This window comes from Miscanthus floridulus, chromosome 6, assembly GCF_019320115.1.
Source record: "Miscanthus floridulus cultivar M001 chromosome 6, ASM1932011v1, whole genome shotgun sequence".
Taxonomy (NCBI): domain Eukaryota; kingdom Viridiplantae; phylum Streptophyta; class Magnoliopsida; order Poales; family Poaceae; genus Miscanthus; species Miscanthus floridulus.
Genome location: NC_089585.1, coordinates 138,483,625 through 138,507,163, shown reverse-complemented (window position 1 = coordinate 138,507,163; position 23,539 = coordinate 138,483,625). Strand labels below are relative to the sequence as shown.

Genomic DNA, 23,539 nt, shown 5'->3' with positions numbered 1-23,539 from the left:
CCCCTTCGCTGTGTTTCTGACCTCGGTGTGACTGGAGCACGGGTACGACCAGAGCAACGAAGCTGTGGCTGAGGTGCCTGCTCTGTCTCCTCAGCCTGCTCTCTCTCCTGAGTCTACTCTGCTGGTTGTGGCTGCTGCTGAGGCTCCCTCTGAGACTGACTCTCATCAATAGCGACACGCCATCCTCCAACCATGAGAGTCCTAGCTGGACCACCATGACGGTGCTCAACCTGTTCAAGTGCAGCCCTCGTAGATGGAGAAAGCTGATCTACAATAACAACACCACTCCGAGCACCTCCTCTCTCTGCACGCTCTATGACCTCTGCAACTACGGCTGCTCTCGCTGTATCTGCATCTGTAGCATGGCGAGGCAGGGGCCTCGGATCCTCATCACTGGGACCTCCTCCGACATTCTTGACATGAGCCATCTGAAGAAGCTGAAAAGAACAACTGCACTGACAAGAATCAACTGCCAACTATCACTTCCAAGGCTTGGCCTCGATCCATACTCGCGAGCTTGGCCCTGAGTTGACTGACAACTGCCACAGTAACCTCAGAAACACCGACTCGTTGCACGTTATAGTAGATTGAATATATGAATAATTTTGATATATCTAGAGATACGAAACCCTAAGAAGCAAGCAATTAGATACGAACTTAGAAATGAGGGCTTGCTACCTGACGAACTGACGAATCGATGAGAAAAGGAACGAAACGGGGAACCACCGGGTCGACACTGTGAAGTAGGGTTCCGATGAGGTAATGTGCTGTGAGTCGGTGGTGCACTGCGGTGAAGATGCTCGGTGAGCACTGGCTAGGGCACCGGTGAGGTTCTTGAGGCGACGCTAGCGTTAGGACACGGAAGCAGAGGGCACGGCGACAGTGCTGGTGAGGCGGCGCTGGCTCAGCGCGAGCACGCTATGGTAGCAAGGCGCACGGGGCATACGGCGGCGCGTGAACAGTGCGCGGCTGCGTGGTTGTGGCATGGGCAGCGGCGCTGGAGTAGTTGGCATGGGCAGGAACGGTGGCGCGGCTAGCGGGTGTAGGGCGGCGTGGTGAGCTATGGAGGCACAGCTAGGGCACACGACGCGGTGGCTCGGGTACGACAAAGTCGACGCAGCAGATTAGATTAAACACGGCGCGACACTGTGGTTATATGGGTCCCCCAACGGAATAGATAAGGAAACAGAGAAGAAACTAGATCCTGTATGTTTTCTACTGACCGGACGCTCCAGTGGCAGCGACCGGACGCTGCCACCCAGTGTCCGGTCGATTCCAGAGAGGTCCAAAACTCCTGGAATCGCGACCGGATGCGTTCGATCACCACTGACCGGACGCAGGCAGAGTCCGGTCGATCCTGACTTTGTCTTCTTCGCTTGATCGGACGCTGGATCGCCATCTGACCGGATGCTGGGAAAGCACTATTTTAGCTTTTGATCACTCCTTCTCAACAGCAGTTCACCTCCTGTGAACTGATCGGACACTGGACTTCAGAGTCCGGTGCAGCGTTCGGTCACTCTTTTTCCTGCAAATCTTCAATGTCCTTCGTGCTGCCTATTATCAATCAAGTCCCAACTCCAATAAGATCCAAATAAACACCAATTAGGACTGATGTGAGTGACCTCTCTCAAACCCTTATTTTTTCAAAAATATTTTGCCTTAGGCTATAATTATTTTTAAGAAAATAGGCAATAAGAGGGCAATTGAAGATAAATGACAAAGCAACATTCATGCATGTGCAATGCAATACTTGAAAGTAAATCTAGTTGCTTATCAAGTTTGATCCAAGGTTAAGCTTCTTCACATGCTTTATGGCGGTTATCTTAACCATGTTAGATAAACCCTATATGCATTACCAAAGATTAAACATGTTGTATATTACAATGCAATGCAAGGGACAACACAAGCTCATTTTTAGTGTAGTTACTAAAATCAAGCACATTGAGCTCATTCCGCAATCGACAAAAAGTTGCCTCATCTAGCGGTTTAGTGAAGATATCCATCAATTGATCCTCGGTCATTACACCTTCTAATGAAATATCATTCTTTGCAACATGATCTCTAAGAAAGTGATGACGGATATCTATGTGCTTGGTGCAAGAGTGTCGAACTGGATTATTTGCAAGTTTTACCGCACTTTCATTGTCGCACAAAAGAGGTACTTTTTCTAGAACTACACCATAGTCAAGCAAAGTTTGTTTTATGTAAAGTATTTGTACACAACAAGCACTCGCAGCAATGTATTTTGCTTCGGCGGTGGACAAAGCCACACTATTTTATTTCTTGGAGGACCAAGACACAAGTGATCTACCAAGCAAATGGCACCCTCCGGATGTGCTTTTTCGATCCACTTTGCAACCGGCATAATCCGAATCGGAATAGCCAACTAATTCAAATATAGCTCATTTGGGATATCAAAGGTCAATGCTTGGTGTGTGCTTAAGATACCTAAGGATTCTTTTAACGACAATCCAATGAGTTTTCTTAGGATTAGCTTGAAATCTAGCACACATACACACACTAAACATGATGTCGAGCCTAGATGTGGTTAAATATAACAAGCTACCAATCATGGAGAGGTAGAGAGTTTGATCAACCGTGTTACCTCCCTCATCTAGGTCGAGATGTCTATTAGTTGACATTGGTGTCTTGATTGGCTTACATTCATCCATCTTGAATCTCTTGAGAAGATTATTTGTATATTTCTCTTGAGAGATGAAAATCCCTTCTCTCATTTGCTTGACTTGAAAACCAAGAAAGAATGTAAGCTCTCCAATCATTGACATCTCAAACTCTTTCGACATCAATTCACCAAACTCTTTGTAAGAATCTTCATTTGATGATCTAAAGATGATATCATCAACATGCACTTGACAAATGAAGATATGTCCATCAAGCTTCTTGGTGAATAGTGTGGTGTTGACCTTTCCAATGGTGAAGCCCTTCTCAATAAGAAAGTCCCGAAGGCGCTCATACCAAGCTCTTGGGGCTAGCTTAAGCCCATATAACGCCTTAGACAACCTATACATATGATTAGGATATCTAGGGTCTTCAAATCCAGGAGGTTGATCAACATAGACTAGTTCATTAATAAAGCCATTTAAAAATACACTTTTCATATCCATTTGATATAGTTTCATGTCATGATGTGATGCATATGCAAGGAGGATACGAATGGTTTCTAGTCTTGCAACCGGTGCAAAGGTCTCTCCAAAATCCAAACCTTCAACTTTAGAGAACCCCTTTACAACTAGTCTTGCCTTGTTCCTCATAACACCTTGATCATCTTGCTTGTTGTGGAACACCCACTTTGTTCCAATGACTCTTGCACCTTTTGGTCGTTTTTCAAGAGTCCAAACTTCATTACGGGTGAAGTTGTTCAACTCTTTATGCATGGCATTTATCCAATCTGGATCTTGAAGAGCTTCTTCTATCTTGGTAGGCTCAAAACAAGAGATAAAAGAGTGATGTTTAATGAATGAAGCAAGCTTTTGAGAACGAGTCATTACTTCCTTTGATGGACTCCCTACGATGAGATCTTGTGGATGAGCTTGTAGTAGAGGTGAATTTCTTCTATCAACCACTTGAGAGGGGTTGTGGAGCATCAACATCATGTGCTTGTGTCACCATTTGCTCATGGGAGACATGAGTGTCTTCATTTTCTACTCTCCCATCTTTTTCACCATCTTGTGGCACACTTGATGAAGAAGGTGGATTGATCACTTGTACATCATCTTCATCATCATTAGGCTTGATGTCTCCAACTGAAATATTCTTCATGGCCTCCCTCAATGGTTCATCACCTATATCATCAAGATTCTCATATGCTCCTTAGGAGCCGTTAGATTCATCAAATTCTACATTATATGTTTCTTCAACCAAGCCGGTGGCATGATTATATACTATATATGCTTTGAACTTTGATGAGTAACCAACAAAAAAACCAATATCACAATGTCTTTGAAACTTCCCTAGATGTTGCCGCTTCTTGTAGATGTAGCATTTGCAACCAAACACCCTAAAGAAGGAGACGTCTGGCTTCTTCTCATTGAGCAACTCATAAGGTGTCTTGCCAAGAAACTTTTGAAGGAATAGGCGGTTGGATGCATAGCATGCGGTGTTGATAGCTTCTGCCCATAGAGCTTTGAGAGTGTTGTACTCATCAAGCATTGTTCTTGCAAGAGTGATCAATGTCCGGTTCTTCCTCTCAACTATACCATTTTGTTGAGGAGTATATGTTGCGGAGACCTCATGCTTGATCCCAACTTCATCACAATAGGCTTCTATGTTTGTGTTGTTAAATTCTTTGCCGTTGTCACTTCTAATCTTCTTGAGCTTCACTTTACATTTATTTTGTGCTCTCTTGGCAAACTTTTTGAAGCATGATGCAACTTCGGATTTGTCATGAAAGAAGAATACCCACGTGTATCTTGAATAGTCATCAACAATCACAAGACAATAAAGATTTCCTCCCAAACTCTTGTATGTTGTTGGTCCAAATAAGTCCATGTGAAGGAGTTCTAGCACTCTTGTGGTTGACATAAAAGTTTTTGTTGGATGAGTATTTGCAACTTGCTTGTCAGCTTGATATGCACTACAAAGCTTGTCCTTCTCAAACTTTACATCCTTCAACCCTCTCACCAAATCATTCTTCATTAGCTTCTTGAGTGAGTTTATCCCAACATGAGCAAGTCTTCTATGTCATAGCCACCCAAGTGTTGTTTTGATGAATAGGCAAGTTTTCAAATCAGCATCTTCGAAGGTGAAGTCCACTAGATATAGGTTGTTGTATCTAAATCCTTTGAATATCACTTGATCATCATCGTTCTTAGATGCAACAACTTCCTTCTCGGTAAACAAGCATTGGAAGTCAAGATCACACAATTGTCCAACGGATAGCAAGTTGAAGCTCAATGAAGAAACATATAACACATTTGAGATAGAATGATCATTTGATATTGCCACTTTGCCCAATTCTTTAACCTTGCCCTTTGAATTATCTCTAAATATGATTCTTTCTTGTCCATCTACTTCTTTATCTAGTGAGGTGAACATACGAGGATCACCGGTCATATATTGTGTGCAACCACTATCAATAACCCAATGACTTTCACTGATCTTGTAGTTCACCTACACACAAGAGATCAAGCTTTAGGAAACCAAACTTGTTGAGGGCCCTTCACCTTCTCAACAAGTGACTTTGCTACCCAAATTTTCTTAGGCCTATTCTTATTGGGAGGTCCTAAGAACATGACTTTCATCTTCCTACTAGAATCCTTTCTAAGCATGTAATGATCATTGAAAGCAAAAGGTCTAGCATGCTTGGGCAAGGGTTGTGGTGGTGGAGTTTGGCACTCATGGGCAAAGTGGCCTTCTTGTCCACACTCAAAACATCTCTTTAGCTTTAGCTTTAACTTGTGTTGTTGAGCTTGAGCCTTCTTCTCTTAGTTTGCTAAGTACCCAATGCCACTTCTATCCATCTTCATGATGGTGTTCATTAGTAGCTCACTTTGAAGATGCTTGCCTCTTGTGAATTTGCTCAATCCAATCTTGAGATGCTCTTTCTCCAATTTGAGCTTCTTATTCTCTTCCTTGAGTGCATCATTATTTTTCTCTTCCTTGAGCTTCTTGTTCTCTTCTTTCAACTTCTCATTCTCAAGAATCAAATCACCATCATGATCAAGAGTTTCTAGCACTATGGTGTTGGTGGTTTTGAGCTCTTCAAGATCTTTCTTTAGCTTTTCATTGTCATTCTTGAGCTTGACAGACTCATCATAACTATCGGTCTCAACCACTTGCTTGCCCTTGCTACTAGAATTTTGCTCAATGCTCTCAATGATCAAATCATCACATGATGTGGCTATATCAATCTTAACAACATTGTTAGTAGCATCATGTGGCTCATTGGATAAATATTCTTAAGCAATGACAAGATTATCATGATTAATCTTAAGAGTAGTATATTCTTCTTTTAGCATGTTGTGGCTAGTGATGAGCTCATTATGTATCATCTCAAGTTTATCATGTTTTTCTTTAAGCTCTTTCTTAGAAGATTTGAGCTCCTTGAGTTTGGATGATATAGCATCATTTGCCTCTCTAAGCTCAACACTAACCTTTTCGGCTACATCACATTTAGCTAAAAGAGAATCATTCTTAGCTTCTAGTTTTTCATTTTTAGCTCTACTATTTCTAATGATCTTAGTGTATTGATTTAGCAATTTAACAAGATCATCATAAGAAGATAATTCATATTCATCATCATCACTATCGCTATCATCATTGCTAGCATGTTCATCACCACTACTATCATCATTTGATACATTGCGATCACCCTTGGCCATAAGGTATAGGTGTGTAGAGGATGATGGCGGTGGTGGCGGTGAAGATGATGAAGAGTCAATAACAATGGCAGCCACCTTCTCGTTGTCACTATCATCATCGGATGAGCCACTAGATGAATCAATGTCCGTGAGCCAATCACCGACGATGTATGCCTTTCCACTTTTCTTCTTCTTGTGGAAGTCCTTCTTGCCATCTCTCTTCTTGTATGGCTTGTTTTTCTTCTTCTCATCTTCTTCATTGCTTGAGTCATCTTTTTTGCCCTTGTACTTGTTCTTGAACTTGTCTTTCTTGGGCTTGGTGCATTGGTGTGCTAGATGACCAAGTTCTCCACAATTGTAGCAATCCATCTTGGAGATTGGCTTCCTTCTAGAGCTAGTGAAGAACTTCTTCTTCTTGCCATCAAACTTGATGCCACTCTTGTTGAGCTTCTTTAGCATCTTGGCAATTCTTCTCACCATGAGAGCAAGACTTGCATCATCAATTTCATCATCACTTGAGCTCTCATACTCAAGCCTTGCTTTGCCCTTCTCTTGGCTAGCTTTGAATGCTAAGTCTTTTTCTTTCTTCTTAGTAGAGGATGAGCCATCTTGTGGTGTGATGTGCATGTACATCTCATGAGTATTGATCTTTCCCAAGATTTGTGTTGGTATAGCGGTGGAAAGATCACCTTGATGAAGCACGATCACAATATGCCTATATTTATCAATGGGGAGGATACTCAAGATTTTTCTTACAACATCGGATGATTGCATTTGAGTGAGTCTAAGCCCATTGACTTCCTCTACAAGAACATTCAAACGTGAGTACATCTCATTAGCACATTCTTTAGGAAGCATCTCAAAAGAGTTAAGCTTTTTCATGATAAGATGATAGCGTTCCTCACGCTCACTCTTTGTTCCCTCATGGAGCGCACAAACGTCTGACCATAGTGCATGAGCGTCCTTGTGGTTCCTCACCCAGTTAAACACATCTTTGCAAAGGCCTCTAAAGATGGTGTTTTGAGTCTTTGCATTCAATTTCTCGTAATTCACCTCATCGCCTTGTAGGTGTGTAGCATCCCGAGGTTTTGGAAAGCCTTATGAGGCGGCTATAAGTATCCCGACATCTAGAGCTTCTAAATACGTCTCCATGCGAATTTTCCAATATGAAAAATCACCCCCCTCAAAGGTAGGAGAAGGACCATCCCTGTGAGACATCTTTCTCTAGGTGATTAAGCCTAAATATGTGAGCATGAGGCTCTGATACCAAGTGAAAGGATCGAGATGCCCAAAGGGGGTGAATTGGGCTAATTTTAAATTTCTTTGCAATAATTTAGTCCTACGGTTAGCCCAATTAACCCCTTGTGCCAAGAAAGTGTTTCTATTGATCTACAGCACAAAAGTTTAGCAACCTATGTTCCAATCCTACTCTAGCATGACAATTCTATGAATATAAATGACAAGAATTGAATTGCTCAAAGTAAATGCTTAAAGTAAAGAGAGAAGGAGGAACTCGGCAATGTTTTGTCGAGGTATCAGAGAGTCGCCACTCCCCACTAGTCCTCGTTGGAGCACCTGTGCAAGGGTGTAGCTCCCCCTTGATCCGCGCAAGGATCAAGTGCTCTCTACGGGTTGATTCTTCGACACTCCATCGTGGTGAATCACCCACAACCGCTCATAACTTGAGTTGGGTCATCCACAAGCTCCGTCGGATGATCACCAAGCTCCTAATCACCATCAAGCCGTCTAGGTGATGTCGATCACCAAGAGTAACAAGCACAAACTCTCACTTGACCACGACAAGCCTAATGAGAAGGGTGGATGCACACTTTGCTACTCTTGCTTTCACTAATGAGGGCTCTCTTTGGGATTCTCAAATCTCAATCACCTCACTAGGACCTTGCTCTTCTTGGCACTCTCAAAGGTGTTTCTCAGCTGTTGGAATGAGCAAAAGTACCCCCTCACACGAATGGAGGAAGTATTTATAGCCTTGGTTGAAAAACGAACCGTTATGTGCCTCTGCGGGGTGACCAGACGCTCCGGTCATGTTGACCGGACGCTTCGGTCAGTTCTCCCCGAACTCCAGTGTTTAAGTTGTGACCGGACACTGGACAGCGTTCGGTCAGCATTGACCGGACGCGTCCGGTCATGATTTTCCCTCTCTGGAACCTTACTAGAGTCGACCGGACGCTAGCACCCAGCGTCCGGTCACTCACCTCTCAGTGTCCGGTCATGTCCAGATGATTTCACCTTGATCAAATGAACTAGCCGGACCCTACGCCAGCGTCCGGTCACTCTAGAACCAGCGTCCGGTCAGCATTTGACCCTCTATTCACTTCTAACTCTCGATCATACGTGAATGAAGTTTGATTCAATGGATCTAAGGGCTTTTTAGGAGCTACCTAGTGCTAGATTTAGCAAGTGTGCGCCACACCTAACCTACTAGACTCACCTAGGTCAAGCTACCCATCCATACCCTCCTTAATAGTATGGCCAAAGGAAAAACAAAGTCCTAAACTACTCTAAGTGTCTCCTCAATACCAAACGACACTTAGAACTAGTCCATCCTTAACATTGTCGTCCATCCTTTGAAAACCGAAACGATTTCCATCGTAGGAGCATGACCACCATGATAGCCCAATCGATCTCCATTACCGTGACCTAACTTAATTGCCTCTACAAAACACACGTTAGTCACAGTAATCACGTATTGTCATTAATCACTGAAACCCAACTAGGGGCCTAGATGCTTTCACATACTAATACTAAATACGTGCTGACCACTACCAGCAGTATGAAACAACTCATGGTCTTAACCTTCATGTGTCGATGTTGGAATAAAGAAATATGTGGGAAGAAGTATGATTTTATTAACATGCTAATTCTCCCCTTTTTATATATATGAAAGCATGCTGCATGCTCATCGTAGACTATGATAAAAGGCTTGTGGGTTGAATTCTTCAACTGCTCCCTTTTAGATCAACAGCTCTGCCATTCTAGACTCTAGAAGTCTTATCCAAACTGATTTCTTTATTCTGATTGTACAACTGATCTGCCTTCAGATAGATTGTCCAGCAAACAGCATATGACAAATTGGCAATATTCGAATGGATACATGCTCAAAACAATATTCTAATGGATTTTAGTTGTCACATTTTCTTCTCTGAGATATATGAGGCCCTGCCTGATTGGTGATTGTATGGATAACTATGCAGATAAGCTTGTCATTCAAACAGTATATAGGCTGAAGAAATTGTAGATTAGTAAGAGGCTGAATACATAGCATGATGCTAACAGGAAACAGATAAAGACATTACTATGTTTTCATAGGATGATGTGAGGATGACACTGTTAGATAATGGCGTCAGAAGGCTCCCTATTGTGGTATTGTAGCCACAGTAGGGGCAGGCGCCGAATGGCTCACCTGTCTCACTGTAGCCATAGCAGGGGTAGGCGCCAAAGTCAGCCCTGCTATCACATCTAGTCACCGTAGCAGCATGACAGCTATAGTAGGACTAGATGGGTAGAGTTGTATAAATAGATTGCCACTGCAACTCAATAAAGAGAGCGAGTTTAGTTTGCCATCTCATCTACAGAGCTCCGGCCAACGCTGTTGCTTATGCTGTGTGTGTGCGCGCGCTCTGTTCTCCCTCCCGTCTTCTACCTCTAGCCATAGTGTGTGGTCGCCAACGATAGTTCATGGTCAGCATCACTAGTGTGTGCTCGGCACCACTAGCGAGTGGTCAGATAACTCCGTGCCGAAGATCCAGTGGGCTAACAAGTGGTATTGGAGCCATACAAGCATAGTCGTCGGACTAACCACTGGCGATGACGAACGGTTCGGAGATGGACGACAGCAGCGGAGCTGCTGTGGCTGCCCAGCCACGACAGGAGGTCATTGTGCGCACGGTGCGGGAGGTCAGCAGCACCAGTTGGCCGACGCTGACTCGCACCAACTATGATGAGTGGTCGATGACCATGAAGGTCAAGCTCAGAGCCCGACGGCTCTAGAATGCTATTGACAAGGGCACTAAAAACGAAGAAGACGACATGCCAGCGTTGGAGGCTATCCTTGTTGTTGTACCACCGGAGTACAGGGAGCCGTTGGGGGTGAAGAGCTCTGCTAAGGAGGCATGGGAGGCCATTGCGGCGATGTGCGTCGTTTCCGACCATGCAAAGAAGGCGACGGCCTAGCTTCTGAAGCAGGAGTACAACAACCTCAAGTTCAAGGATGGTGAATCGGTGGGGGACTTCTCCCTCCGCCTGCAGATGCTCATCAGCAAGCTGAAGAGCCACGACGTCACCATCGATGAAGAAGAGGCGGTATCCAAGTACCTCCACTCAGTGCCGATAAAGTATATCCAAATCGCTCTCTCCATAGAGACAATGCTGGATCTGTCCACCCTCACCATTGAGGATATGACTGGTCGGCTGCGGGCGATGGACGAGCGCCTAGAACAGGCGACAGCAATGAAGGACAGCGGCAAGCTGCTCCTGATAGAGGAGGAGTGGGCTGCCCAGAGGAACTTCGAGGAAGCCTACTCCAGCCATGGTGGCGATGGCAAGCATCATAGCAAGGCTTCTTCGGAGAAGAAGAAGAAGGTCGACCCCAACTCCTATCGGCGTTGTGGGAAGACGGGCCATTAGGCACGAGAGTGCCCAAATTACAAGCAGGAGAAGAAGGCTAAGGCTCATCTAGCGCAAGCTGATGATGATGATGAGGCCACTATCCAAATGGCGACGTTCTGTGCACTGTACAACATCGAGGCTAAGGAGAAGGGAGAGGCGATGACGGTGAAAGGGCCTGGGAAGACCCTGAAGGCTATCAACCTCGACGAACCGCATGCCCAAGTCTAACTCAAACATGTGGTGGCGAGCAGGAGCAGTGGTGGTATCTAGACTCTAGCGCCAGCAACCACATGACGGGCTCCAAGGCAGCCTTCTCTGAGCTCAACGATGATGTGACCGGCACTATGAAGTTCGGTGATGGCTCAAGGGTGGCAATCCAAGGGCGCGACACCATCATCTTCAGGTGCCAGAACAGTGAGCACCGCGTGCTAATGGATGTATATTACATCCCACAGCTATGTTCAAGCATCATCAGCATTGGCCAGCTGGATGAGCACGGTAGTGAGGTACTGATCAAGGATGGAGTCCTCAGGATCAGGGACCGAGAGAAGCCACTTCTTGCCAAGGTGAAGAGGTCCCAGAACTGGTTGTACCTGCTCGACTTGAAGGTGGAGCAGCCGGTGTGCCTGGCGGCACGACACATCGAGGAGCCATGGCTATGGCATGCCCGGTTCGGCCATCTCATCTTCAACGCGCTTGGTCGGCTGGAGAGGATGGTCCGAGGGGGGCCTCACATCGAGCACGGAGGTGAGCTATGTGATAGCTGCCTGGCCGAGAAGCAGAGGAGGCTACCGTTTCCAAAGACGGCCAAGTATCATGCGGTGGACGCTCTCGAGCTCATCCACGGTGACCTCTGTGGGCCAATCATGCCAGCCACAAACGGTGGACGATGGTACTTTCTCCTGCTCATGGATGATTGCAGTCGATATATGCGTCTACAACTCCTGACGAGCAAGGATGAGGCAGCGGCAGCGATTAAGAAGTTCAAAATACGCACGGAGACCAAGAGCGGCAAGAAGCTACGCGTGCTGAGGACTGATCATGGCGACGAATTCACTTTGGTGGAGTTCACTGCGTACTACACGGATCAGGGTGTGGTGTGGCACCACACCGCATCGTACTCACCACAACAGAATGGCGTGGTGGAGCGGTGGAACCAGACGGTGGTCGACATGGCTTGATCCATGATGAAGGCCAAGGGCATGCCGATAAGGTACTGGGGTGAGGTGGTGACCACGGTGGTGTTCATCCTAAACCACACGCCTACCAAGGCCCTGAAGGGCAAGACGCCATTCAAAGCTTGGTCTGGGCACAAGTCGAGCGTGTCCTTCCTCCAGACATTCGGCTGCATCGGCCACGTTAGGAATACGAAGCCGGTCCTCACCAAGCTGGAGGACAGGAGCACATCGATGGTGTTCCTGGGCTATGCGGAAGGTACCAAGGCGTACTGGCTCTACGACCCACGTAAAGGTAAGGTGCTTGTCTCGTGCGACGTCATGTTCGACGAGAAGGCAGCCTAGGACTGAAATAGTTCGAGCATGGGGGAAGCTAGTGGCTTCACCAGCACCTACGTCGTCGAGCACTTGGTCATTCATGGTGGTGGAGACGCTGGGGAAGAGGTGCCGAGCACTCCGGAAGGGGTGCCGAGCACTCCAAAAGGGATGTCGAGCACTTCAGGAGGGGTGCCGAGCACTCCAGGAGTGGAGCCGAGGGGTCTTACAGTGGTGCCGACCACTACAAGACTGGTGCCGAGCACTCTGGGTGAGGTGTCGACCACTCCAGGAGTGGTGACGAGCAGTCCAGGAGTAGTACTGAGCACTGCAGTTGGGGTGCCAAGCACTCCAGGTGTTGTGCCGATCACTTCGGCGGAACAGGGAACTCCATCGATACTGATCGAGTTCGCCTCACCTCTAAGTGACATCACTGAGTTCGTGGATGCCTTCTACGAAGGTGAGGAGGTGCGGTTCTGTAGGCTGGACGACATCATCGGTGGCACAGGGCCCTCAGGCCTAGCGGGTAGGCTGCTCAATGACCCAGAGCTGCTTCTCATCAGTGCAGAGGAACCACCCACATTCGCGCTGGCCAAGCACAATACACACTGGCGATGGGCGATGCTGGAGAAGATGAAGGCGATCGAAGAAAACAAGACTTGGGAGCTCATCGATCTACCTCTAGGATGTCGTCCGATCGGCCTAAAGTGGGTGTACAAGGTCAAGCGGGACGAGTACGGCGCAATTGTCAAGCACAAGGCGCGACTCATCGCCCGAGGCTTTGTCCAGCGCGAGGGCATCGACTTCGAGGAAGTCTTTGCGCCGGTAGTGCGCATGGAGTATGTCCAACTGCTTCTAGCTTTGGCAGCAGCGAAGGACTGGCGCATCCATCATCTGGACATAAAATCAGCCTTCCTCAACAGCGAGCTGGCGGAGACGATCTTCGTCAGACAACCTCTAGGTTTCGCCATCAAGGGAGCAGAGCACAGGGTGCTCCGACTGCACAAGGCGCTCTACGGGCTGCGGCAGGCCCCACGAGCGTGGAACGCCAAGCTTGACGCCACGCGTGGGCGAGCTTGGGTTCACACGGTGCGTAACCGAGCACGCGCTCTACACATGATGACGGGGGAAGGAGGAGCTCATGGTCGGCGTGTACGTGGATGACTTGATCATCACCGGTGCACGTGCGGAGGACATCGACAGCTTCAAGCACGAGATGGTGGCTCGTTTTCGAATGAGCGATCTTGGCGCGCTCTCCTACTACCTCGGCATCGAGGTAAGACAGGGGAAGGAGGCACTCACGCTCGATCAGAGCGCGTACGCCTCAAAGTTGTTGGAGCGGAGCGGCATGGCTGAGTGCAAGCTGTGCGTGACTCTGGTGGAGGAGCAGCTAAAGCTGACGAAGGCCAGTACTGTGGCGAAGGTGGATGCGACACTCTACCGGAGGATCGTCGGCGGTCTGCGCTACCTAGTCCACACGAGGCCGGACATTGTGTTCGCCGTGGGCTACGTCAGCCGCTTCATGGAGGATCCCAGAGAGGATCACTAGGCTACGGTGAAGCGGCTACTGCGCTACGTCAAAGGGACGGTGGATCAGGGGATCGTCTTCCCTAAGACCGATGGAAGTAGGCTACAACTAACTGTGTTCAGCGATGCAGACATGGCAAGGGACATCGACGGACGGCGGAGCATCTCTGGCGTGTTCGTCTTCCTTGGGTCGGCTCCAATTTTATGGCTGTCGCTGGAACAGAAGGTGGTGGCGCTGTCCACGTGCGAGGCAGAGTACGTGGCGGCGGCCACAGTGGCGTGCCAAGCTGTGTGGCTACGACGGCTGCTGGGCGAGCTGACTGGTGTGGAAGCTCACCCACCAGCACTAATGGTGGACAACCAGCCCGCCATCGCCCCTCGCGAAGAATCCGGTTCTCCATGACCAGAGCAAGCACATCGACGTGAAGTTCCACTTCCTCAGGGACTGTGTCGATAGAGAGCAGATCGTCATCGAGTTCGTCGAAACTGGTCGGCAACTCACGGACGTCCTCACCAAGCCGTTCGACCGTCTTCGACTCACGGAGCTGAAGAATATGATCGGTATGGAGGGGGCTCTAGGGTTAGCAGCATGATTATGGGAAGAATTATTAGATAATCTGTTGCATCCCTGTGTGAACACACGATAGGGGAAGGCGGCATCAAAAAGGCTCCCTGCTGTGGTACTGTAGCCACAGCAGGGGCAGGCGCTGAACGGCTCACCTACCGTACTGTAGCCACAGCAGGGGCAGGCGTCAAAGTCAGCCCTGCTGTCACATCTAGTCATTGTAGCAGCATGACAACTGTACTAGGACTAGATGGGTAGAGTTGTATAAATAGATTGCCACTGCAACTCAGTAAAGAGAGCGAGTTCAGTTTGTCATCTCATCTGCAGAGCTTCGGCCAACGTTGTTGCTTGTGCTGTGTGTGTGCTCTGTTTTTCCTCCCGTCTTCTACCTCTAGCCATAGTGTGTGGTCGCCAACGATAGTTCATGGTCGGCATCGCTAGTGTGTGCTCGGCACCACTAGCGAGTGGTCGGATAACTCCGTGCCAGAGATCCAGTGGGCCAACAGACACCGACCACGACCAGTCACACGTTGAAAGCACAACAAAGGCAGCTGAAAAGTCTCTATATAGATTACCATTTTTTTTCTCTATTAAACATGCCGAGCTAGCAAAACTCTTGTCTATCTTTTTCAAAAAAAAAACAAAAAAAAAACAAATAGATTACCATCACTCCAGGAGACAAGCAAGGTCGGTATCTTAGTGATTCTTTGTATTCATTTCTAATTTGTATGACCGGCCAATTTTTGAATTCCTTGCATTTGGAATAGTAGTAATTGTTCATTAATCAACATGAACTTTTTGGTTATAAATTATTAAAAATTATTTTCAATTAACTTTCCCCTCGCTATCCATCTGTAGCAACTCAGCATCATAAATCCATAATGCATAAGAGACATCTACCTGCATATACAAACAAACCTGGATTCCCGTTCGCAATATTTTGTGTTGATGATCAGACCATCAGTCCATCCTGGAAGAGAGTGGACACATACACCCTTTATTATGATATGTTGTCCCTTTGGTAGATGCCATGATGGCAACCAAGAGTACCTGAGAATTGAGAGCTAGCCACTTGATCTGAGCACTGCTTGGCTGCCTTCAGACTGGCGTTCTGAGATGAAATGTTGCATAGAAATTGAAGCACCTCACTACTTTCGATTAGATTTCGCTTTCACTTGTGGTGCAGTGCCGGCGCAGTTTGCAGTCTCTCTTGACCAGCCCACACTTCTGCATGCTTATAAAGTGCACGCACACTATATAATACTTAAAGCCATAGATCTTCTCTCTCTCAACCCCCCCCCCCCCCCCCCTGTCTCCAATGTGCATGGCACGGGAGGGGGAGGAGGAAAAGAAATATTTTGCTGTGCATGACAAGATGTTTGGATTGGGGGAGGTCAGGGTTTTGATCATAGTTCCTCGTGATATGTCAAGGAAGATCTTGTGGACCATGCACATCGATCACACATACATGCATGCAGTGCAGCAGCACAAGGCTGGCTTGCAATGCTGTAGCTGCCAGCAGCAACAGCAAGGCCTGCAGCCATGCACTGATGCCATCACTGATGAATCTTTGTGAATGAAGCAGCTCAAAACCGCTAAACCAAACAAGGGTCCGGGCCTGCTCGTCCTCTGTGTTTCAGTGTCCCCTCTAGTGTTTGTTCTCTACTTTCTTTTGTCTCTAGCTGTCTCTGAAAAAAAGTTTTGCATTGCAGTAGTGCTCACTGCTGGCTACCTCACTTGGCAGGCCACCACAAGCTTATAATGGCAGTAGGAACAGCCTTCCATCAGGCTCAGCGAGGAGGGTATCTTCCTGTTCATGTCCTGCCTCTTTTTACTGTTTTTGTATTCTTTGGTAGGTTAGGGGTAGGATACTACTTCCACTACACATAAAGCTATAGTGCTGTTGGTCGTAGTACATGGCCACTGCGTAAGTGCATATGCATGCATGCACGTCTCTGGAAAAAAGCCCGTAAACTGACATGCATGTAAAAAGCATATGCACGCACACGTATGGGCTCAACGGCTATAGTTAACTCTGTAGCTCGATCCTATATAAAATCATTTTTGTATCTCTGAAGCCAGTTTGCCTCCTGGCTTGCAGACCAAGAGACAAGACAGGCCTCAATGACTGAGTAATCTCAATCAAGCTAGCATGAATCAGGAGATGCGGTTACTAGCTAGTGTATCATCAACAGTAGCAAATTAAAGGAGTTCAGAATTGACCAGGACAGGAATGTGCAGTTATTCCTAACAGAAATGAACCAGGCAATGCAGTTAACATATGTGCTCAGTAGCAGCAAAGTATGTAGTTAAGAGATGGCAAGGTCAGGAATCACCTTTGCCGTTAGCACCAACAGAAATGCCTTAGCCCATCTTGTCCAGCTCCAGGAGCAGAAGAGTCTAAAAAATGTTCAAGCTTCAATCAGGCTCATGTTATTCCATGTACCTGAACAACAAGGATACCCCTATTTCAGTTCAATCTGTAGCAGCTCTTGATTCTTTCCCTCTCTGCATTAGCATGCACCACAAAGAATGTAGGAGCTGTCTGCTACTTCACATGAAAGATCATAACACTTGCCACTGTTCTTCAGCTACAGTGCTGTTCCTGGAGGTGGATTGAGTCTTTTTCCATTGCCTATATATAGTACAGGACATAACAGCACATGTAGTCTGAATCCCTGGCTGATGGACCCAAGAGAGAATCCACACAGCAAGCTTTCCTTTATAAAAAGAACCACACATGACATCTCACTCATCCCCGTCAAGGCAAAGTGCTGAATGCCTGAATCCATCCACCTGCATATTTTATATAATACCAGGACTAAGTTTTGTACCGCTGCAGGCTCCTGTTTGACTAGACAGAGACGTCAGAGAGATAACGAGGCCCTTTTGTGCCATGCAAAGCAGGGAGCAGTACACTGCATCAGGCATTTGGCATCATAACAGGCATGACCACAGCTGCCTCTCTCATGCTCCAGCCTCTAGTCATGCCCCAGCTTCACATTCACACGCGCCACCTCTCTTTTTTCTGATCATAATACTACCAACCAAGGCATAACAAGACAAACAGAAGCATATTAAACCAGAGAGGCCGTGTGCTCCGGTTCAATTGAATCTCATGCTTGTGCACTCCTAGCACAATGTCACAGCAACTTCTGTACCCTGCCTCCTGATGATAGTAACATTTCAGCGACTGGTCTGGCCCACTCTATCCTCCTCTTAACATATCGGCTTCTTCACATCCACATTCAGTCAAGGGCCCAAAGGCCTGGTACTAGTTACCGACAAAAGGTTAACTTCCTTAATCACCATGAAAATTATCACTGTCTCCATGTCGTTGAAGTAAAGCATACTGAGTAACTGCAACTTATGGGCCTCTGGTGACTGATAAGATCACTCAGTCAGATTAATCAACACTAAGCACTGCTCACCAAAAGATTCAGACTCAACTCTGCTGCCTTTTACATTTCTGTACTCCAGATTTGTTACATGGTTACAAAGACTGGACTCATCTACGTCCAATTCAAAACAGCCAGAATGATAGATAATAATACTGCAAATATCTACATGGTTTCAGTCATTTAAAGTGGTAACCGGGAAAATTGCTTTTCTGAATTCGATGACAATGTCTATCTGCCTGTTATATTTTGAACTATGGTGTATGATACATACTGTACAAAATCTAAATTTCTCCAGAAACAAAAGGACAAGAAAAAAGGGCCCAGAGGTGCACAGAAAGTCCAAACTGAGGCATATGATGCACACCAAGATGACCCTGCCAACCTAGCACAACAGCATCAGAGTTCTTGCCATTGTTCATTGAATCTTCTTCAGTTTGTCAACAGCCGTGGTCTTTTCTTGCTCAACCGGGAAGTATTTGATACCCACAAGGTCACCAACTTTGCTGATAACCTGCAAAATTGGCATGAAATTTAGTTCTATAACCTGCATAGCAATCGGTACAGCAGTGGAGTATGTTGCACCAAGCCACATAGTTAGTAACACAGATAAGAGAATGTGTGTGCTTTACCTCCAATCCTTTTATGAGATCTTCCCTGGAGTGGGAAGCTGAGATACATATCCTAGCTCTCGCAAGTAGAAGTGGTGTGGCAGGAAATGCAACAGTAACAACAGCAACCTGTGGAATAGATCATATTAGTAAACTAACAAAATGAGCAACTATTTTGAGACAAACTCTCACTAAAAAATGTGAGCACTGTATGCTAGGCGCATAGCAGATTGTGTGTATGAGAACTCACATTTTGCCTCAGGCACTCCCTTGAGAATGCAGGAATTTTAGCAGGATTGTAAAGCATGATAGGCATGACGGGCGAGTCATTATCTCCAAGAACCTCAAAACCCATTTTCTGAAGCTCCGAGCGGAAGAAATTGCTGTTCTCTCGAATTTGAGAGAGCTTCTTGGCCCCTAATTAGAACAATTGTTACATTAAGACTTTCAATAAGACAGGAGATATAAGAAACTGGCAAGATGTAAGAACTTCAATTCTTTATGTTGTACCTCTGTTAGTTCCATCTTCACCAAGGATGACCTTTATAGCTGAAATGACCTGCTGGACTGCTGGAGGTGACATGGATGTTGCATAAATATGGGCTGGGCATGTAAGCTTTAGATGTTGAATAATCTCCTGAAGAAAATGAACATTTGGTGGGTCAGATTTGTCAACTTCAAAATTTATTCAGTCAAGAACAGCTAAGTGACTATACACTTACATTTGATGCTGCAATGTAACCTCCGCATGATCCAAATGATTTTGTAAATGTACCCATCATAATGTCAACATCAGCTGGATCCACTCCCAGTAGCTCACATACACCTCTCCCTGTTTTTCCAATAGCTCCAATACTGTGTGCTTCGTCTAAATATGTGTAGGCCTGTTCATATGTGAAGTATATTAGTCGACCCAATACGACACTAGTAGTTTAAATCACTAGTGAAAGCTGCAATGATATCTATGCCAGTAATGACATGTCAGCCCACATCCCATAAGCAGGACAATAATTGTTGCCATTACTAAGATGCACAGTGATCCTAATACAAAGCACAAGTCATCACAAAAAAATCTCAAACCTTGTATTTCTTGCAGACAGAAATAACCTCAGGGAGTTTGCATAGCTCCCCCTCCATGCTATAAATTCCCTCAACAATCACAATGATCTTCTTCCATGGCCTGTGTGTACGAGGCTGGCCTCCTGCAATCTGCTCTCTCAATACCTCTTCCAAGTGAGCAGGATCTGGAAGAATTGAAGGAAAGGCATTAAACTTTACAGTGCTCCACTGACCTCAGTACTTGCAATGCAATTGTTAGTCACTTACTGTTATGTTGAAAAACCCGAACAGTGGCCCCTGAACCTCTAGCTCCATTGACTATAGAATTATGATTCAGTGAATCACTAATAATCAAGCCTCCCTGCAATTATTACAGTAGCCTTAGCTGCAGAGCTCATGAAAAGAACAAAACAGACATTTTGAGCATATATATCTTCACAACATACCTTCCCAACCAAAGCAGGAATGATAGCAGAGTTTGTCACATAGCCCATGCCAAAAAGAATAGCCGCAGGCTTACCAACAAATCTTGCAACAAGCTCTTCGAGCTCTGTGTGCAGCTTAGTATTGCCTAATATAAAAAAAACTCAATCAGTCTAACAATTTTTGATATATTACTGAAACCACTCAACCTAGGCAAAATGTGACAATAATTTGATAAACATAAGCACCAACCTCCGTCAACTCGAACACTGCACGTGCTAGCCGAATACTTCTTCAGTGACTCAATAACACGAGGGGTGCAGTACTCATCAGCCGCAGCAAAACCAAGGTAGTTATAGGAACCCAAGTTAAGGCATTTGGTTGTTGCCGTGGTACGACTGCATCAAAGATGCACCAGGTTAGATGTTGACATCCATGCTGAGACAATTGCTAAATGGCTATAGGTGGGAATGTAAGAGTAACGCACTGGAGTGTCTTGTTGCAGTCATTTGAGTAGCGCTCAACCACATCGAACCAAGCATCTGGCGCACTGGCAATCGGCCGGCCAAAGCAGTCCTGCCATGACAATTGAGATTATAAATCAACAAGGAAACCTAAATAGATATAGCATCAGTAGGTAAATGGTGAAACTGTAACCTCTCACATACCGGGCATCAGAATCTTTAGGTTTATATACATGGTTCATACATGCTTAATCTGATTAAAGATTTCATAATAACAGAACTCTGTAACCTGTTAATACTGGAATAGCACGCTGCAAGCGTATCTTTTCAGTTCCTGTGGAAGTCACTTGAAAATCAAAAGCTTTCCTTTCTTGACACTTTACTTTTTTCTCATTGATGAAAATTCCAGCTCAAAAGCAAGAGACCAATCTCTACAGTTTTCAGTTGCAACGGTTTTATATGGTAATAATATTTGAAACTAAGTTTCGTTATGGTATCATCTAACATCAGGGCCGGGGGCAAAGTAACTGGGGTCTCTATTGCTTGCTAATAATTACAAAGGAACGCATCAGGAAACTGTGCTCTTGAAACGTTGGCAATCGCCTCACCTGGATGCGGAGATAGAGGCGGCGCGTGTAGAAATCCTCGAGGCCCAAGCAGATCGGCGCGTAGCCCTGCGGAGAAAGCAACATCAAGGAGGCAGCCGGCGTGAGACGGGGCAGCGAGCGTGACGAATCCGGGGCGAGGAGGCGCAGGGCAAAGACAGGCAGGCAGCGGGCAGCGCACCTTGAGGTTGCTGGGCTTGCGGGCGTCGAGGATCCTACGGAAGAAGTCGCGGAGCTGGCCGAAGGCGAAGAGGAGGCCGTAGCTGAAGAGCGTGGTGAGCGCGGTCACGTACGGGAGCCTCACCATGGTCACTCCTTCCCCGGTTCCCCGCTCTCTTTTCCTTTTCCTCGGCTGTGGCGGTGGATGCAGATGAGATGCCGGGGCGGCGGGGCGGGGCGGGATTTGTAACCCCCGCGAACTCACGCGGTGGCGGCCTGCCGGGCTGCTGCCTGAGGAAGGGAGCGGACAGAGGAGTGGAAGCGGTCGTTAATGGCGACGAAAGAGGAGAGAGGGTGGTGACTATACTACTCTTTAACAAATTAATTAATGCGAATCTGCGACGCCGATCGAATGGGTGGAATCGTGATTGAAGGCGGGTCGCGGGTTTGAACGTGTTCGACGGCGATGCCGAGGACGACGGGAGGAGGATGGATCCCGCGCCGCCACGGTGACCTCACCGGCAATCAGTTACTCTCATCTCACCGTAAATTTTTTTTTTTGTTAATTTCGCTTTTCGATAAGTTTTACCATATTTATTACACTATAAATAAAAATATATTCCATTATTAATTGAATAATACTTATTATGCTACATAAATATTAATATTTATATATATATTTGATCCAACCTGAAAAGTACATATGCATTAAGCCCCGTGCTCATATCATGTTTTTACTTTTTTTTTTCATTCCAAAATCCGGCTCACGAACACAAAATTAATATTCTCCAAGATCATTAGGGCACGTACAACGGTCCATGCTGGCCGTCGTCTCATGTGCTAATTTTGCAAAATCCTCCCTCGCTGGCAGTAGACGGGGTGGGGCTGTCGTCTCATGAGACGACGGCATCGGCCCGTGCTCCGAGAAACCAATTGCGTACGAATTCATCCGGTGTGGGCATGCAGTTCCCGTAGGCCTGTATTCTCTCTGGTCTCTCTAGCTTCTTGTCTTTTTCCAACAATGCACAATTCTTTCTCAAGCTTATAAAATCCATTTAAAATCAAAATTGAATCCAAACATTATGATTCAAATTTTGTTAAGTTCCTTTCAAACAGAACTATAACCTGATGTAATCATATCATATTTTATCTGTTTTTTAAAAACTATTATATTACTTTGTATATAAAAATGCTAATATATTCATGTTGCCAAAATTACTATTCTAAAAATATTGCAATCGTATTTGTTGTGCTTGACCTGTTTTGCATCGGTTAACAATACACTGGTATACAATGATCGTATTCATGGTACTTTAATTGTTTGTGTGCGTATTTTAAGAACGTGCAGACAGCATGCTGTTTATGAAATATATTATATTACATTATATATATAATATATATGATTTACTTTGAAGGATTTGTTTTGTATCAATTAGCAACACAATGGTACACACAATAGTACATAGAAATAATATTCATGATTGATCACGGCACATGCAAGCATTTAAACTATTTGTAGATAGCCAAATAGACAGCAGCTGTCTGTGGGTTGTATAAACTGTCTATTTAGCTGTTTATGTTGTAAATCCAAAACCTTACAGACAGCATAAATCACTCAGAAATAACACATGAACACAAAATTTATATTCCCCAAAATCATTAGGAAAACAAAACTATCCCATAAATCACTCTGGTAATTTTTTTTATCACATAGATCACTTTTTTTATCACACCTTTACTTGGAAAGTCCTTTTTGCCCGAATTGTTTGGCGCTAAGTTCTCTAGATTCTTGGGAACATTTTTTTTCTTTGATTTGAGGTTTGAGCGACACGGTGCAACCAAATAATTTTCAAACCACACCTAAACGGTAAGAGGAGGCCACATCGACACGTTCCGAAAATTCAACACTGCATTTTTAATAGGGTCGCCATTTTATGTCTTTTGCGGACGTATGAAAACAGCAAAACTGACTCATCCGAGAAACACCTTAAAAATAGAATTTATATTTTTTTTGGGTCTGAAAAATTACCACGCTAAATATTTCATTGACTAACGAATGATTGTGAATGCTTGGATGCCGCACCTGCATCTTCTAAAGTTGCTTTCAGATTCAGTCCAAATCCACCACCTCGCTGTTACATAGTTTTTCCAGTGACTTGGTCAGGATTGGGATCCGATGATCCATATGGTGGACCACTGCTCAAGTCAAGAACGGCACAAGTTTAACAACTCAATTCAGCTACTACACATATAATAACGGACACGAATACGATGCTGCACGCGTGAGCG

At 45.6% G+C, this 23,539-nt stretch overlaps 1 protein-coding gene across 1 annotated transcript; it reads right to left on the bottom strand.

Moving 5' to 3' along the window:
• Positions 1-17,973: 17,973 nt before the first annotated feature.
• LOC136459848 (long chain base biosynthesis protein 2d) lies at positions 17,974-21,761 on the bottom strand. Its single transcript, XM_066459680.1, has 12 exons — positions 21,273-21,761; positions 21,095-21,160; positions 20,510-20,598; positions 20,275-20,420; positions 20,046-20,170; positions 19,867-19,960; positions 19,621-19,784; positions 19,263-19,424; positions 19,051-19,177; positions 18,791-18,957; positions 18,562-18,669; positions 17,974-18,443 (listed from the first exon to the last, which is right to left on the bottom strand). The coding sequence occupies exons 1-12, from the start codon at positions 21,396-21,398 to the stop codon at positions 18,348-18,350; spliced, it is 1,470 nt and encodes a 489-aa protein (XP_066315777.1). The 5' UTR covers positions 21,399-21,761; the 3' UTR covers positions 17,974-18,347.
• Positions 21,762-23,539: the final 1,778 nt, after the last annotated feature.